This window comes from Panthera uncia, chromosome B4, assembly GCF_023721935.1.
Source record: "Panthera uncia isolate 11264 chromosome B4, Puncia_PCG_1.0, whole genome shotgun sequence".
NCBI classification, from domain to species: domain Eukaryota; kingdom Metazoa; phylum Chordata; class Mammalia; order Carnivora; family Felidae; genus Panthera; species Panthera uncia.
In genome coordinates this window covers 40,801,770-40,818,807 of record NC_064809.1, presented here as the reverse complement: position 1 = coordinate 40,818,807, position 17,038 = coordinate 40,801,770, and the positions used below count along the sequence as shown (strand labels likewise).

Genomic DNA, 17,038 nt, shown 5'->3' with positions numbered 1-17,038 from the left:
AGAAAGAAAGAAAGAAAGAAAGAAAGAAAGAAAGAAAGAAAGAAAGAGGAAGGAAGAAAAGGAAGAGCAGGCAAGCATTAAGCATAAATGGAGAAGGTATGGAGGTCAATGGTTAATGCACAGGAATGCACAGGCTCTGGAATCCTGCCACCTAGATTTGAATCCTGGCTCCTACCACTTCCTACCTGTGTGATCTTGAATAACATGCTTAACCTCTCGGGGCGCCTGGGTGGCTCAGTCGGTTAAGCATCCGACTTCGGCTCAGGTCATGATCTCACAGGTTTCTAAGCTGAAGCCCTGCGTTGGGCTCTGTGCTGACAGCTCGGAGCCTGGAGCCTGCTTCAGATTCTGTGTCTCCCTCTTTCTCTGCCCCTTCCCCGCTTGTGCTCTGTCTCCCTCTGTCTCTCAAAAATGAATAAATGTAAAAAAAAAATTATGGGGCCCCTGGGTGGCTCAGTCGGTTAGGCATCCGATTTTGGCTCAGGTCATGATCTCACAGGTTTGTGAGTTCAAACCCCACGTTGGGCTCTGTGCTGACAGCTCGGAGCCTGGAGCCTGCTTCAGATTCTGTGTCTCCCTCTCTCTCTGCCCCTCCCCTGCTCGTGCTCTGTCTCTCTTTCTGAAGAATAAATAAACATTAAAAAAAAAAATGCTTAACCTCTCTGGGCTTCCATTCCCTCCCCTTTAAAAGGGATAATGCTAGTACCCATTTCATTTGCTGTTTGTAATGACTAAATGAGTCAATATGTGGAAAAGCTCATGGTACACACTGATGTGTTCAATATTCTTATTATTGTATGTATTGAAATGAGCTTTTTCAAGGAAGCATTTTCAGAATTCTTTAGGGAATTGCCTTCAGAGCCTGTGATACACCTTTTGGCTTTTTTCAAAAGTGACAAACCTGTGCCCTTTGTGGGTTTGTATATTTAAGAACTTAAAATGATATCCAGAGCCAACTCTGACAAAAGTGGATGATGAAATTGGGTAAAACTGAAACGGGTCAAAAGCAAAGCATATCTAAGAAGTAATAAACATAAATGCATCATGTAAATAGGCTTTGAAAGCAATTCTAAAAGGGATTCCAAAAATCATTTTTGGCATCAACAGAATCATTTTACAGTGTTTAGTATGTGGAAGAAAACTCATTTCATAATATTATGTGTAAATACCAGGTTAAGTAAAATAGTTTGATCCCAACTTTGTAAAAAGAAAAAAAATAAGGTATAGGAAAAAAAAAAAGGAACATTAACAATGGCTTCTTCTCTGGGGTGGAATTATGGCTGATTTTTGTTCTTCATACTTGTAGTTTCTAGTTTTTCTACAATAAACCAACTCTTAAATTGGAAATTAAAACTCGCATCACTGGTAAAGTGCCACGGCCAGGGAACATGAGGGCAGCTCTCCATCTGGATTTAATACTTTGCCAAGTTGCACACTTGGCGTTAGAAAGACTTATGACATTATAGGGACGCCTGGGTGGCTCAGTCTCAGCATCCGTCTTTGGCTCAGGGCATGATCTCACAGTTGGTGAATTTGAGCCCCTCATCTGACTCTGTGCTCACAGCTCAGAGTCTGGAGTCTCCCTCACTCTCTGCCCCTCCCCCGCTCATTCTCTCTTTCTCCCTCTCTCTCTCTCTCTCTCTCTCTCTCTGTCTCTCAAAAATAAGCATTAAAAAAAAAAAAAGACTTATGACATTATAGATAGCACATAATTACACACGTATTAGCCCCAACTTTCTCCTTGAGGATAGAGACTGTATCTAACCCATAATTCGTAGGTGCTTCGTAAATACTTGATGGCTTCACTAGGTCCAGGGCTAATTTGATATTCCTGGGGGAGGGAGCAGGAACAAAAAAGGCGCCTAAACCCCACACCGACTTTATGATTCAAGACATGAGCACCCCAGCGATGAATGACATTGACTCATATTCTTCAGGAGGGAAAGTTAATGGTCCAGGGGTTACAGGGATTGGAACAGAGTGATCAGTTAAGTCAGCACAGGGAACAGAACCATAGCTCCACCGGCCTGCCCCACTCCCAGTGGTAGAGGAGAGAGGATGCCCGTGCCCAGCCCACCCCCCGCCACCCTCCCTGCCCTGCCTGGCCCCGCGCACTCTTACATACTGGAGTTTCGGTGGGAGCTGGCCAGGCTGTGTCCAGCCATCTCAGGAGGGGGCTGGTGGCCGCGGTGCAGGAACTGCTGGGAGCTGAGCATGTGGCTGGGGTGGACGACCCGGTTCATGCTGTGCAGGACATTGACCTGGGGGAGGGAGAGCTCAGTGGGCACCCGCCTCTCCTATTCCATCCACTAGAGTCTTGTCCCACCTCACTAGAGGCCATCTGCTAACCATGCCCCACAGCTCCTCCCCCTCTGAGCAGACAGGTTCTGAGTTCCTCCGTGCTGCAATGTCCATTCCCGCCAACTATGGGTCTCAGTCCACTCCTCCAGGGCTCCTCGCTAGTGGGGGAGGAGGGGAGGGAAGGAGACTCTCTAATACCTCCACGATGAATTCATTGCTGGAGTAACGGCCATTCATTTCTGAGCAGGACAGCCGGAATTTCCTAGCATAGAGGGCAGCTCCGTGTCGCAGCCGATAATGAGCCTGCCTCAGGATCTCTTCGTACACAGTGATGCTCTCCACCCCTGGGGGACGAGGAAGCAGCTCAGGGCGGGGAGCCGGCCAAAAGGGCCCGGCAGGCCCCTCTCTCTCAGACTCCCACCAGCTGAGAGCAGACGCAGCCACAGAATGGGTCGGTCCCACGCCTCAGCAGGAGAATGACCTGAGTTCTCCCAAGTGATGTACCCCTCCGCCCCCAACCCGGCTCTGACTGATTGGGAGAGAGTGACTGGGGTCCATCCCCTGCTCTGCTCTTCTCTAAAAACTCTGCGGCTTCTGGGTAGAGATGGAGAGAAGGCATTAAGGACCCCCTGCAAGACAGAAGGGAGGAGGCCAGCAGGGGGAAAACGGAGAGAGGGGAAAATACAGAAGTCCTCGGTGAGGTTCTGGAAGGGGATGGAAACAGGAGGAAGCCGGTTATGACCAGCTTCTCCCATCCCCACCTATGGAGGTTTCCTTCAGAGAATAGCAGGTTTCCTCTGAAAGCTACCAAGTCACGGCCACAATTCATTACGATGTGAGCACGCGAGTTAAAGATCTGGTATGGGGGCGCCTGGGTGGCTCAGTCGGTTAAGCGTCCGACTTCGGCTCAGGTCATGATCTCGCGGTCCGTGAGTTCAAGCCCCGCGTCAGGCTCTGTGCTGACAGCTCAGAGCCTGGAGCCTGTTTCAGATTCTGTGTCTCCCTCTCTCTCTCTGACCCTCCTCCGTTCATGCTCTCTCTCTGTCTCAAAAATAAACGTTAAAAAAAATTTTATAAAGATCTGGTATGTACATGAGATCAGAGACATGGAAGGTATAGAGAAGATGGCTAGGACCAAACAGCTAGAGGATCGAAGGCTCGTCAGAGAAGGCTGAGCCACAGGAGGAGGGAGCAGCAGAGGGGAGCCAGGCTATAGAGAGAAGCAGGGAGAAAGAACCACTCGGGAGCCTGAACCCCAGCACACCTCCTCTAGGGGCAATCTGGAAGCCTGAGGAGCTTCCAGTCTGGGAAGGTGCAAGATGGCACTTGCCTCTATCCCTGGGGACCTGGGAGGAAGACCCTCTGGAATTCCTAGATACCTGATCGTGGGGAGGGGCGCACACAGAAAAAGAGGACAGGCACTCAGTCCCCACTGACCGGCAATGGTGAGGTAGGCAGATGTGTTGGTGAGTTCCAGCCCTCGCTGCTGCAAGGACGCCATGTCTAGGAGCAGGCTTTCCCGCTCAGGGTCCAGATCATCCCCGACCAGAGAAATCTCACAGCCATCCAGGTTGTGCACGATCTCATCTGACATGCGTGTGTCTGTCACTGGACAGGAGAGAGTTGGGATCGGGATCAGAGCCACAGGGCCCACCTCATGGCCATGCGTCCTCCCTTCCCAGGCTCATTCCCCGAGAGCAGTCAGCAGCATCTTCAAGAACGTCATTACCCAATACTTTCCTCACACCCACAGGCCTCCTCCCGGCTCTACGTCCCATGTAAGTGGTTCCAGACAAGCGAATGTGGGATGAAGTCACTCCAGTTGCGGACATGAGCCCTTTCTCGGGATGATATCACTCCCTGGAGTCATCCTTACCTGTGCCCTGCCAATTCTCATCCTTTTTGGCCTCCACCTGGTGGGAAATGGAGCAAGTGATTTGAAGATCGGGGAACAAGGGGATCCCCTCAGGTCCCTCAAAGTCCACAGCCGGGCGAGCAAAATGAGCAGTGCCACTCAGCAGGATCTGGGGGGCATCAGGCTGAAGGACCACCACGTACCCCTCCACTTCAGGGATGGAGACACAGGATTCTTCGCTGAAGCACCTGCAGAGCAGAGGGGAGAGAGGCAGCTTGTGACCCCAAAACCTCCTGTCTAATGATCCCTATTCTGTTTCATCCCTCCGGGCGTCCATCTCTACAACAGAGCACCCCACGTCAGGGAGGGGAAGGGAGGAAAGAGGGATAGTGTCCCTGTCTCAGCACAACTACCCCACCGGGGCAAAGCTGGAGAGGAAATACCCTTTCCTGGGAAGATGCCACTGTGGGAAAGGGTCAGAGACAGATCAGGCAACCCAGACCTGCAGGTGTGATCACATCACCAACGCCCTGACCTAAGACTATGGAACACCTATCAAATTTCATTTCACAAACCGAACTTGCCAAAATGTTTACACATACACAGTTCCTTACTCAGGAGATTTGAATTAAGAAGTGTGTTCAGCAAAACACATGGCAGACACATGCCCAAAAAATATTCAACAACAAAAGTGGAGGGGAAGGATGTGGTGGGGGAGCCTATCCAAGGATGTCCTCCTCCTTGCTGTTTCTTCCCTTCAAGATCAGAGAAACCTCCTTTGGTCGGCGAGCTAATGTGACAATCTCGGACCTGCATCCATGGTCCCATGAAGCCTCGTGGACCTTGGCACCAGGACAGACTCCCTCAAGCACTCAGCCAGGCCAACCAATGCACAGCACAGCTGCTCAGGAAGGCGCTCCCAGGGTCACCTCCCACCCCATCCTTTGCCAATCGATCAGAATGACACCTCACTTTCTCATCACACCTGCTGGTTTCTGAAGCGTTTACACATACTCTTTCATGCAACCTTATTTCAACCTGTGGAAAAGGGGTAAGAAACCAAAGATGATCAAGCATCTTGGCCACACAAGAAATAGGCAACAGGGGCGCCTAGGTGGCTCAGTGGGTTAAGCATCCGACTTCGGCTCAGGTCATGATCTTGTGGTTCATGAGCTCGAGCCCGCATCGGGCTTGGTGCTGACAGCTCAGAGCCCAGAGCCTGCTTCTGATTCTGTGTCTCCCTCTCTCTCTCTACCCCTCCCCCACTCATACTCTGTCTCTCTCTCTCTCTCTCAAAAATAAACAAACATTAAAAAAAATTTTTTTAGAAAAATAAACAGGCATCAGAGTCAAGGCTTAAACCCACAGTTCTTATGCCAAGATCCCACTCTTTCCACTGAACCACAGCCACTGTTTGGGGCCTGGGTTTGCACCAGTCTGATTTATTTATAAAGAAGCACCCCCTGGGGCATCTGGGTGGCTCAGTCGGTTAAGCGGCCGACTTCGGCTCAGGTCATGATCTTGCAGTCCATGAGTTCGAGCCCCGCGTCGGGCTCTGTGCTGACAGCTCGGAGCCTGGAGCCTGTTTCCGATTCTGTGTCTCCTTCTCTCTGACCCTCCCCCATTCATGCTCTGTCTCAAAAATAAATAAACGTTAAAAAAAGAATTAAAAAAAAAAAAAAAGAAGCACCCCTTGAACAAGCAGCCTTCACAAGGAAGTTAGGAGCACAGGAGCAGGGCCTGTGGTCCATATGCTTGTGCTAACTGAAATGCCCAGCTTGACTGCAGGAGCCAAAACGGGAAGGGGTAACCTCAGCAGATATGATGAACTCAAAGCCCCTGAAGCTGCCAATGTCCACAGCTTGCAGAGTTCCTGTGCCACAAGGGGTGGGGCCCAAGAATCTGCATGGTCATTCTGAGAGGCCCAGATCAAAGCCTCCTGGAAAACCACCTAAGCTGACTTTGAGAGCCCAGACTCCAACAGACATCCCCACTGCAATGAGCAATCCAAAGGGGACCCAAAGGGGAACAGGGGGCTGGCCCTGACCCAAAGGCACTGATGATCTGGCCTAGAGCTTAGTTATATATGGCACACAACCTTAAAACAAGGGCAAATATGGTCACCATTGTGTAAGTGGAACAAACAAAAAATCACAAGGGTTTAGAGAGGCAAACGTTATTTCTGGCTAGGATGGGAATGGGGCATTTGGCCAGGGAGGATAGGAATAATCAAGGGAAGTAGAAACTGAGATAACCTTTGAAGGAGGGTAGGACTTCGCTAGGCAGAAGGTAGACCATAGAATGGATGGTGAGGAGTGCACCAAGGGGAACGAAGGAACATGAGGCAGAAATCTGGGGTCAGATGGTTGAAGGCTTTGAGTGCAAATTTTGAGCACTGGCCAAAGGGAGGTCATTAAATTCTTCTATATCACAAAATAATGAGGATGAAAATTCTGATTTATGACCACTAACCTAGCCTCTGGTGAAGTTAGAATACTAGAGATAGGTCAACTTGTTAGGAGATTATGGCAATAGGCTGGGCGAGAGGTAATCAGAGACGGGGCTGGAGTAATAACAGCAGAAATGGAAAAAGAGGAGACAGATTCCCAGCACCCAGCACAGGCAGGATCAGGGTGACCTGGCAAAGGACGGAGCGTGGAGGATAGACAGGGAGAAATCCAAGATGACTCAGAGGTTTCAAGCCTGGATAACCGCAAGGGCAGAGACACCATTACAGAAATGGAGAATTCAGGGGGAAGGGCAAGTTTGGATATTGAAGGCCATTATTCTGTCTTGAGCTCGTTTCTGTGAGGTGCTGGCAGAACTTTCTAGATAGAGGTTATAGCAAGCAGAAATTTAAGGGCTATGGTAAAAAGACAAAGCTAGAGAAAAAAGATGTGGTAACCATTCGTTCAGGGGCTAATGCCACAAAGGAGGCGGGCTTTCCAAGAAAGAGGTAGGGGGACAAAATACCTTAGGGAAAGTCTGCGTCGACCAAATAGTTAGATAAATCTGGCTTTCAATGGACAGAGCTTCAAGAACTGAACCCTGGAACTTGGGGAAGCCACGTGGACTAGGGCAAGGATGTGTATCAGAGAAGAGGAGGTCTCTCTCTCTTTCACTCATGGGCATAAGCAGGTGCACATGTGTGCACGTGCACACAGGTGCACGCGCGCGCGCACACACACATACGCACCTATATTTTCTCCAATGACCTCAAGGAAGTATTAGGGTAGCACTAACCACATGATAGCTCTACAAACGGAAAAACTGGGAGCTCTCACAAAGAAAACAAGGCCCCCTCCCCCCCACTAAAGGATCAAAGTCAGGTTCCTAGCTGGTGGATAAGCCTCTCCCCAGGCATGAAAGAGGTAGGAGGAATTCAGCTGAGTCCATCCACAAAGGATGTCACCTCCTCCCACTGTGGGACTCCCCTCCCCTTGCAAAGCTCCACCATAAGCCAAAAGACAGTGCCCTCCCTTGATGTGGCTTCTGAGCGGAGTGAAGGCTAGGAGGCAATTACTCGGTTTCTAGTGGGTTAAACCCTCCATAGCTGCACGACTGCCCTTTTAACAACTTGAGTTCTGGCTAGAACGTGGTGGGCTGCACGCTCAGCTCTGGTCTGTGCCCACATGACCCCAGCTACTTGTGGCCTTCAGCTCCACACTGTGACCACCCCCGTGGGCCAGCAGCCCGATTCCCAAAAGCTGCTGCCTCTGCCTTCCAGAGCTGTAATTGTAAGGCCTGATAATCATGCCCAGTCACTGTGTAGGGCTCAGAGCCCTCTCCTCTCTCTCCTCTCTAAAGCCACCCTTCCCAGGATAGGAACAAGCCAGAGATATTTATCTTCAGATTGCTTATGGAGAAACTGAGGCACAGTAGGGGAGAAAGGCATGCTTGCTCAGGAATCTAGTCTCCTGCATTGTGTAATCCGCCCACCAGATAGCAGTATCTCCTAAATACTGCCCTGCAAACATTCTAGGGGATGAAAATAGCCAGCATTGGCGGAATAGGCACCGGACTAGGTGGTCAATCTGGACTGTATCATTTAGCTCTCAAAACAATCCCAGGAGTTAGATTCTATCGTTATCCCTGTTTTATAGCATTTGCTCAGTGCAAAAAGCCAGTACATAACAGACTCTGTGTCCATAACTATTATGCTTTCATGACCTCTCAGTTATTCTGCATTTTTAAAAATGTTTTCTTTGCTTTCGAGAGAGTACAAACAGGAGAGGGGCAGAGAGAGAGGGACAGAGGATCTGAAGCAGGCTCTGTGCTAATAGCAGTGAGCCCAATGTGGGGCTTGAATTCACGAACCACAAGATCATGACCTGAGCCAAAGTCAGACACTCACCCAACTGAGCCACCCAGGTGCCTCTCAGTTATTCTGCATGTTTAGCAACATACTTAAACCTTGAAAATAATGTACAACTTTTCTTTTAAAGAATTAAAATTATTTACTTAGCATTCAAAGGTCAGAAAACTTTCAGTGAAGGGCCAGACAATAAATATTTTTGGCTTTTGGGGCCATACAGACTCTGTCCCAACTGCTAGCCCTGCCATCATACTGTGAAATAATATGCAAATGAATGGGAATGGCTGTGTTCTAATAAAACTTTACTTACAAAAGCAAGCAACAGGCCAGATTTGGCCCCAGGGCCACAGGTTACCAATCCCTAGACTTCAATGATCCCATTTGATCTTGCAAGGGCTTGCTGAATCGAGATGAAAACAGGTGAAACAACGAGAGCTATTTGCTCAAGGTCATCCAGGCGATTAAGACAGTGTCAGAAGCAACATCAGATCTCCCAGCTCCCAATCCAGTACCTTCTCTGTACCACTTTACGTATCAGCAAAGAGGCACAGAGAAAATTAAAACCCCAGGGTCCTGGAAGGGTGGTTAGTGGAAAGAGTCATGAGTCCGTTGTTTAAATCCGAGTCTAGTCCAGGCTCTTCTACAAACGTGGCTGTCAACTGAGCAGGTCAGTTGTCTTTGGGGCCCAATCTCCCCATCCATACGGTGACGGAGGTGTGCCTAGCCCTGGGTGACCTCTGAGACCAAGGAGTTCTGACACCGTCTACCTCTGCGCTGTGATTTGCCCGCCCCACCCAACACTCACTTGACAGCAGTGGTGAGGCGCAGGGGCCTGACGCCAGGCGTGGCAAAGCGCAGAGTGTTCATGTAAGCCACATGCTGCAGGGCATGGTTGAAGGTCTCCACATCATCCCCCTCCAGGGTGAGCAGGGACTGCGAGGGGTTCACGTGGACCTGGGCCCCAGACACAGACAGCTGAGAGCAGGACCAGGAGGTGGGAGAGGAAGGGAGCAGAGGGAGAGAGGTGGGCAGAGGTAGGGGGCAGGGGGCATGCCCGGAAGGACAGGGCTAGAGGAAGGGGCGATACCTTCATGCCTTTGCCCAGGCTCTCGAAATCCCTATAGTCCAGCCCCTCCCGACATGCATAGAGGCACTCGATGACCTCGCGGCTCTCCAGGCGGCCTGAGCGCACGCTGAAACCAGCCAGGTAGCCATGGAAGTAGTGGTGGATCGGCAAGGGGTCTCCTAGGGCAGGAACACAGGGATGGAAGGGAGGTAAGAGCAGGTGAGGGGAGAGGCAGCTGGAGCAGGAAATGGGGCAGAAAGAAAGGGCAGAAGGCTGGAGTAAAAGTGTAAGAAGGAGAAATGTGGAAATGAAAAGGAAAGAAGAGACCAGGAAGTGAGGCTGGGGCGAGGGGGGGGGGGGGGTACTGGAGAATGCAGAAAAGAGGACAGAAGAGGGAATAAATCCAAGGAGAAGAGAAGGGTGAAAAACAGAAGCAACAGAAATGAGAAAAGCCCCCCAGGAGAGGGAGAAAGGGAAGGAGGAAAGTGGGACCAAAGGGAGGAAAGAAGAGCCCATGGAGGAAAAGAAGGGGAGGGCGAGAGGACATGGTCACAGGGCATGCAAGGGGACCCAGGGGAACGTGTGGAGCTTCACAGATGCCCAGATCTCCCTGTGTGGGACCACCTCCTGCCTCCCACGATCTGCTACGTGGAAAGCCAGCAAGAGAACTCTCCCACTTCCTTCTGTGAGCAGGAAGGGACACTCAGGAGGCCACCAAGCTCCATCTGGCCTTACCTCTCCAAGGGAGCCCTGCCCTGCAGTAGTTCATGGAGGCTCTGCCCCCTGGTGGCATGTGCAGCAGTAACTATGAGGCTGGCTGGGATTTGGGGTTGGGGTGGAGTCAGGAGCATAGGACAGAAAGTTAAGGTGAGAGCTCTCTGGTCTCCAGTTCTTATGCACAGAGTACCTTGTGTGGTGTCTGTACTGTTGTCTCCTCCCTTTTCCTTCTCTTTGTTCTTCTCCTCTGGAGGAAAAAAGAAGTAGCAATCAATTCAGTGTTGTGGGGACAGACTGACCGCAAGGAAGAAGGGGTCTTCCCTGTTCTCTCCCTGCCAATGTAGGGCTTGCAACCTGTTCACCAATTTCACATCTCAATCTCCCCAGCTTCTGTTAAAAACCAGCCCCCAAATACATGGCTGAGAAAACACAAGGGCTTTGGTAAGACACACACACACACACACACACACACACACACACACACACACACACAAATGCAGGCATGCACCCAAGTTCCCAGAAGGGAAAAAAATGAAAGAAATAGCTTAAGGAAGATTGAAAACTCTCTGAGGTATTACTGGTATTACTGGCCTCCAGCAAGGGAATGCACTGTGGACATCATCTCTTTGATGGAACAATGTGGGCACTGGCCAAAGTTACAGAAAGAGAGATTCTGGTGATGCCTGAGGTAATGACTAGTTGAACAGGTGGGAGATACTGGGGGGGGGGGGGGGGGGGGTCCTGTGGTCTCCTCCACAGAGATCTCTCTGAGTCACCATGCCCAACTGCAAGGAGAGATGCATGAAGTCAGGCTACCCTTGCTCCTTCATTAATCCTAACTTTCTAAAGGCTCCAACCTTCAGTGTCTTCACTGAGAAGCTCAGAGGGACTTACCAGTCCAGCAGGCCCCAATCATGAGAGCAGGTTCCCTTCGGGGCGGGTGGATGAGACCATTGTCATGGATGAGGGCAGGGTCAAATGAGATGCCATCAGCATAAAGCGTGACTGTGGGGAACTCCAGGTTCAAAGCATAGTGGTGCCATTCCTCATCACAGACCTGGCAAAGCAGTGTAAGGGTAAGAACCCTCAGGTGCTTTATCTCCAGGGAACTAACACAAGGCACTGCCCCTTCTCCTGGGAGACAGGGTACAGTCCCTTATATTCTCAGCTCTATCAGCAGGGCTTACTAGTGAATTGTTGCCTACCCAGCTCAGGAAATAACATCCCTGCCCAAAATCTATCAGGCACCAACCAAGTAGGTACCTAAAATTCCATTCTTCAGGCAAATCTCTAAAACTATAAACATTCCTAAGAGAAGTAACACACTATTTTCTGAATAATTTTTTGCCCAAAACTGTATGTATGCATGGCACTGGAAGGTCCACAGTAGTTTGTATCCCAACAGTAAAACAAACCCGCTCTCCTTGGCAGTTTCTCCTAGGGTCAATCAAGATGGGTGTGGGGGATGGTCAGAGGAATGAGGGGTAGCCAGTTCTCTGCCTTATTAGCTTCCAAGTGCTGGAATGCCTCACGGTTCAACCTAGGCCCTTTTTCTCCCTTTTCTCTCTACACACTCTTCCTAGGAGTTACCTCATCTGTTCCCATGAGTTCAGATACCATATTTATACTGTTAATTCCAGAATCTGCATCTCCAGCCCAGAGCTCTCCTTTGAACCCTGGGCTCTCCACTTGGATGTCTCAGAGGTATCTCAAATTTAACATGTGTAAGACAGAAGCTCACACCCCTTCCCAACTTCCTCACTTTTCCCTGGGGCAGCATAAACACTCCACTGTCCATCCAGTTGCTCAAACGGATGACCTACAGGATACCTTTGATCCTTCTCTTTCCATCACCTTACACATCCGACCCATCAGCAGTGTTGTTGATCCCAGATCCGAACAGAGCCAAAAGCTGTGGATTTCTGTGCAGTTCTTCATAATGCCATGCATCAGTCCAGTCCTCAACCTTACCATGGCAACAGTCTTGTCTGGGTCTTTACCTTTTTATGTCTTTTCAATAAGTTCCTCCCATAGTTGCCAAAGGGATCTTCTTAAAATACACATCTGATTAGAGTTGCAGATATAAATCTGATCTGATTAGATCACCTCCCTGCTTTAAACCCTTCAAAAGGCTTCCTACCTCTTACAGGACAAAACCTAAACAAACTGGGGCACCTGGGTGGCTCAGTTGGTTAAGTGTCCAACTTCAGCTTAGGTCGTGATGTCATGGTTCTTGAGTTTAAGCCCCACATTGAGCTCTCTGCTGTCAGCACAGAGCCTGCTTCAGATCTTCTGTCCTCCTCTCTCTCTGCCCCTCCCCTGCTCACATTCTCTCTCTCTCTCTCAAAAATAAATAAATAAAACATTAAAAAAAAAAAAACCTAACCTTAAAAAAATCTAAACAAACTACAGCTGGACAAAGTCCATTGCACAACCTGATCACTGCCCAGCTCTCCAACCTCATGTCCAATCTTTCCCCCTTGTTCATTGTATTCCAGCCCACTGACCTTCTTCCCATGCTTGGAACAGGCAAAGCGCTTTCCTGCCTCAGGGCCTTTGCATCAGCCCTTCCCTCTGCCTAGAACACTTCCTTCTCAGCTATTTCCCATCCTTTAGAACAAAACTTAGATTTCACCTCCATCAGGACTTCCCTGAGCATTAGATCTAAAGTGAATTCCCCCTCTTTGTCCTCCCCCACTCTCTACTTCAGTCCCTGCTTGTTCTTTCAGAGAATTCATCACAATTTACCATTTACATATGTCTCCCTACTTTCTAAAAGTCTACCTCTCCAACTAAAATGTAAGCTAAAAGAAGGCAAATATTTTCTTTCCCTTATACTCCACTGTATCCCTAGAACCAAGCAGAATGGCAGACACGTACTTGATATTTAACATGTGTTGAATAAACAAAGGAAAATAAAAGAAAAACAGATGTTACTAACATTAGCAACAAGAGGGAAAGATCAAGAAGCAGCAAATAGCAGACTGTCTCCTTCACAGAGTACCAGAGAAAGCAAAAGCTTTTGTAGACAGCCCTCAATTATCCAGTCTGTGCATTTTCTAGGCCTTTCCTTTCTCTTTCTCTCTCTTCCACTTCCTGCCTTTTTTCAGCTATTTGCTTACTCAGCCACTCTACTGGGGCCTGCAAGAAAAGTAGAAGGAGATGGGAACTCAAATTATTCCCCATTTGTCCTCACGGTCAGCTTACAGAGAGAGTAAAGAAGAGGTTATAACTGTCGACTCAAGAGAGGATTTTACATATTTTTTGTTCGTTTTTATTTATCCTTCATAATCATGCGAATAATAGTGAAAATTAGTGCATAATCATGCACTAATAATAGTGAAAATTGACATCCTTCCTGCCTACAAGGTCTAGTCCATCATTCGCTCCTGCAACAACCCTCGGATATAAAGTTCATATTATTGGGGCACCTGGGTGGCTCAGTTGGTTAAGCATCCAACTTCAGCTCAGGTCATGATCTCACAGTTCGTGAGTTCGAGCCCCGCGTCGGGCTCTGTGCTGACAGCTCAGAGCCTGGAGCCTGCTTCAGATTCTGTGTCTCCCTCTCTCTCTGCCCCTTCCCGCTCATGCTCTGTCTCTCTGTCTTAAAAATAAATAAAACATTAAAAAAAAATTTTTTTTAAATAAAGTTCATATTGGGGCGCCTGGGTGGCTCAGTCGGTTGAGCGTCCAACTTCGGCTCAGGTCACGATCTCACGGTCCGTGAGTTCGAGCCCCGCGTCGGGCTCGGGCTGATGGCTCAGAGCCTGGAGCCTGCTTCCAATTCTGTGTCTCCCTCTCTCTCTGCCCCTCCCCCATTCATGCTCTGTCTCTCTCTGTCTCAAAAATAAATAAACGTTAAAAAAATTTTAAAAATAAATAAATAAAAAATAAAAAAATAAATAAAGTTCATATTATTCCCATTTAATAGGCCAAGAAACTGGGATTTAGACATACTAATAGAGATCTCTTGGCTAGTGAGTTCCCCTGGCTGCGTCCCCCAGAATTACTTACTTTCTTGCTTACTACAGCATGCTAACTGCTTGAGAGTCAGGGATATGCACTGTTAAGGTTCTAGGTAAGAAAGAGATGAAATCAAACAGCAAGAAAAGATAGTTGGTTGGATATGGTGTTAGTAGTAATGTGCTCCCAAATTCCTTTTAATCTTGGAGTGCTTCCTGCAGGAGACAAGCCTTGGAAAAGAACAAGAGAACCTGGGAGTAGAATGTCAGGAACTGAAGGTGGAGCATGAAGAGGGGCACAGGGCAATGCAGAAAATGCCAACCCTGGTCCCGGGACCCTCCTTCCATCCACCCAGCTCTCCCAGGAGCCTGGCACTGGCCTCACCTGCTCCAGCTTCCAGAGGAACTTGACTGGGCGGGCACTCTCAAGCAGAGGCCAGTAGAGGAAGGCAATTCTGCAGCCATGGACGGTCAGCGAGTAGTGAGAGAAGCCATCCTCTGAGGAGAGAGGACAGAGAAAGGGGTCAAACACAGGGCCTGAGGCAAGAACAGGTTCTCATTACTCTCATTACTCTCTTACGTGCTCTCCCTCCCGTATTCCCTAGTGTCTCTTCTCTTTCTCTCTGACACATGCACAGAGTCCAGTCCAAGCGATAACTAGGGCTTCTCGAGCATTCTGATCGGCCAAGGTGCAACACTGGGCAGCCTGTTCCCACCCAGATTTCTACTACTCCTTTGGTTAATACATGGGTGACAACCCTTCTTAGCTCAAGAGAAGTGAGCTCAGAGAAGTGGCAGAAATGAGAGGTCAGGTCAAGACTGAGCCCTCCTAGGAAGGATGTGCTATGCAGTTGAAGGAAGATGGGGACTTGGAAATGGAGCCAACTAGCCCTTCAAAGAGGAGGACGGGATAGTGGTAGGAGAGGAAGAAGGGGGAACACCACTATCCAGGCTTCTCCACTGCAGTGAACAGGTTTTAATGGGAATAGACTGGGGAGCAGCCTACCACATGGTGGGAGGCAGGGGGATTGGGCAACTGCAGGTGAGAAGGGCAGTGAGCAGTCCCATTGCCCTCTGAGAGTAAGCAAGCTCTCAACTTATGCAGGCAGTAAACCACACAGTTTCAGGGAGCACCAAAGCCAGCACCACCTCTTACAAATGAAGAAAGAGGCAGTGGCCTGTCCACAGCCACAAACTGGATGGTGACAGAAACAGGATAAAAAGCCAGTTTCCTCACTCTCAGACCAGTGGCCTGGGGAAGGCTCACCATTCTGGACAGTGTTACACACGATGGTTTCCTCTTCCTTCTTGCCCTTGTTGGGGGTCACACCATGCTTCATCCAGAAGGACAGAGTAAAATGGTCACTGAGGCTGTTCTGGGGCCCAGAGCCCAGCCCGGCTGTGCCACCTAGGGGCACCTGCACGGCTTGGGTGCCGTTGAACCAGTAGATAAGGCTGCTGTCCTGGCTGTAGTGCACTGAGAGTCCGGCCGTCCAGTTGGCATTGGGGCCGGGCATGGGCAACAGGTCTACCTCCCCGGTGGCGGCACCTGCAGAAGCCCCAGAAAGCACAAGTGTCAGAGCTGAGACACAGCAGATGGGGAAATGGGAAGCAGCCAGGGAAAGAGCGAATGAAGGAGAGAGGTTTCCCACAGCTAGTCTCACCCCCTCTCCCAGCCCCTCAAAGACACCAGAGGGTGGACCTCTCTTCTAGAAATGGCTCTCCAATGAACTCAATCTCAACTCGTCATCTCTCCCTACCATTGTTCTGCAATGTACCTGGTGACTGTCTTGTGCTACGATTATGATTATGCATCATTGCCAATGACCTATTGATTTGCTTTGGGGGCCACAGGAGTTAACCACGTGCTACAACATCTGTGGATATATATATACATATACACCTGTGGGTGGGCAAGGGAAGATGTGAGGCAGATTCTTCGGAAAGAGGCAGAGGAGGGTCAGGCAGAAGCCTGGGGAGAGGAGGGCACACTCACCACAGAGTTTCCGCAGTGCCCGTTCTGAGTAGTTGTCACGGTCACAGCCCTTGGCCACATGGCTCGTCTGTAGCTCTATGGTGGCCTGAATGTTCCAGAGAGGTTCATCACAGGTCTCCAGGCGGATACCAGGGAACAAAGCCAGGCTCCCTGCGCCTGGTGCATATTCAATCCTTTTGTTCCAGCCTGCACGGGGGACAGGGAGAGGGTAGCAGAGAGAGAGGAAGGCAGCCCCTCTTATCCATTCTGCCATTGTCGTGTCCGCTGACACCCTTGGGTAGACAGCCAAGGTAGACAGCTGCAAGCCTGCCCCCAAATCTCTCTCCCCTGGCTCTTAACCTAGCCCTGTGATTGTCAGAAGGGACAAAAGGGAGACCCAGGTGAGAGATGATTTACAAGATGGGTGACAGCACAGTGCGGAGCTCCTCACCTTGCCAGCTGGGTTTACAGGTGGGCTTCACCTGGATCTCCACCTCGGCATCATCCGCTGCCCGCTTCTTCCCGCAGTCGTAAGCTGTCACCGTGAACTTGTAGAGTCTCTCACCACTGTACTGCAGCTTCTCCGTGTTCTCGATGTTTCCTGGGATAGGTGTGGGGGGAAGACAAAGAGGGTAAGGTGCACCGGGGAAAGGCTAGGGAGGAAAGGGGAGAACTCGTGAGCCAATTGGGCAACAGGTGAATCAGGCAGCAGGAAGACGGGGAAGGAGGTATCTGGGGGAAAAAGGCTCTCCATTGGGAAGGCGGGTGTGGAAAGAGGATCTGAGGGACACAAGTGGAGAGTTCAGCCCCCGGGGTGTTCGGAGGGATGTGGGCACCCAGGGGTGGG

General features: G+C 49.8%; 1 protein-coding gene across 2 annotated transcripts in view; it reads right to left on the bottom strand.

Annotated features, from left to right (window-relative positions):
- Nucleotides 1–17,038, bottom strand: part of CLSTN3 (calsyntenin 3) — a 28,378-nt gene that overhangs the window by 6,166 nt on the left and 5,174 nt on the right. For both annotated transcript variants that reach the window (XR_007456590.1, XM_049625022.1), the window contains exons 5-16: nt 16,643–16,792; nt 16,213–16,398; nt 15,484–15,765; nt 14,602–14,714; nt 11,149–11,311; nt 10,445–10,501; nt 9,559–9,716; nt 9,277–9,425; nt 4,178–4,404; nt 3,739–3,909; nt 2,500–2,645; nt 2,126–2,261 (exon numbers count right to left, since the gene is read on the bottom strand). Coding sequence is in view for 1 of the 2 variants with exons in the window: in XM_049625022.1 (XP_049480979.1) it covers nt 2,126–2,261; nt 2,500–2,645; nt 3,739–3,909; nt 4,178–4,404; nt 9,277–9,425; nt 9,559–9,716; nt 10,445–10,501; nt 11,149–11,311; nt 14,602–14,714; nt 15,484–15,765; nt 16,213–16,398; nt 16,643–16,792 (1,938 nt within the window). In the remaining variant the exon portion in view is untranslated. The remainder of the gene's footprint in view (nt 1–2,125; nt 2,262–2,499; nt 2,646–3,738; nt 3,910–4,177; nt 4,405–9,276; nt 9,426–9,558; nt 9,717–10,444; nt 10,502–11,148; nt 11,312–14,601; nt 14,715–15,483; nt 15,766–16,212; nt 16,399–16,642; nt 16,793–17,038) is intronic.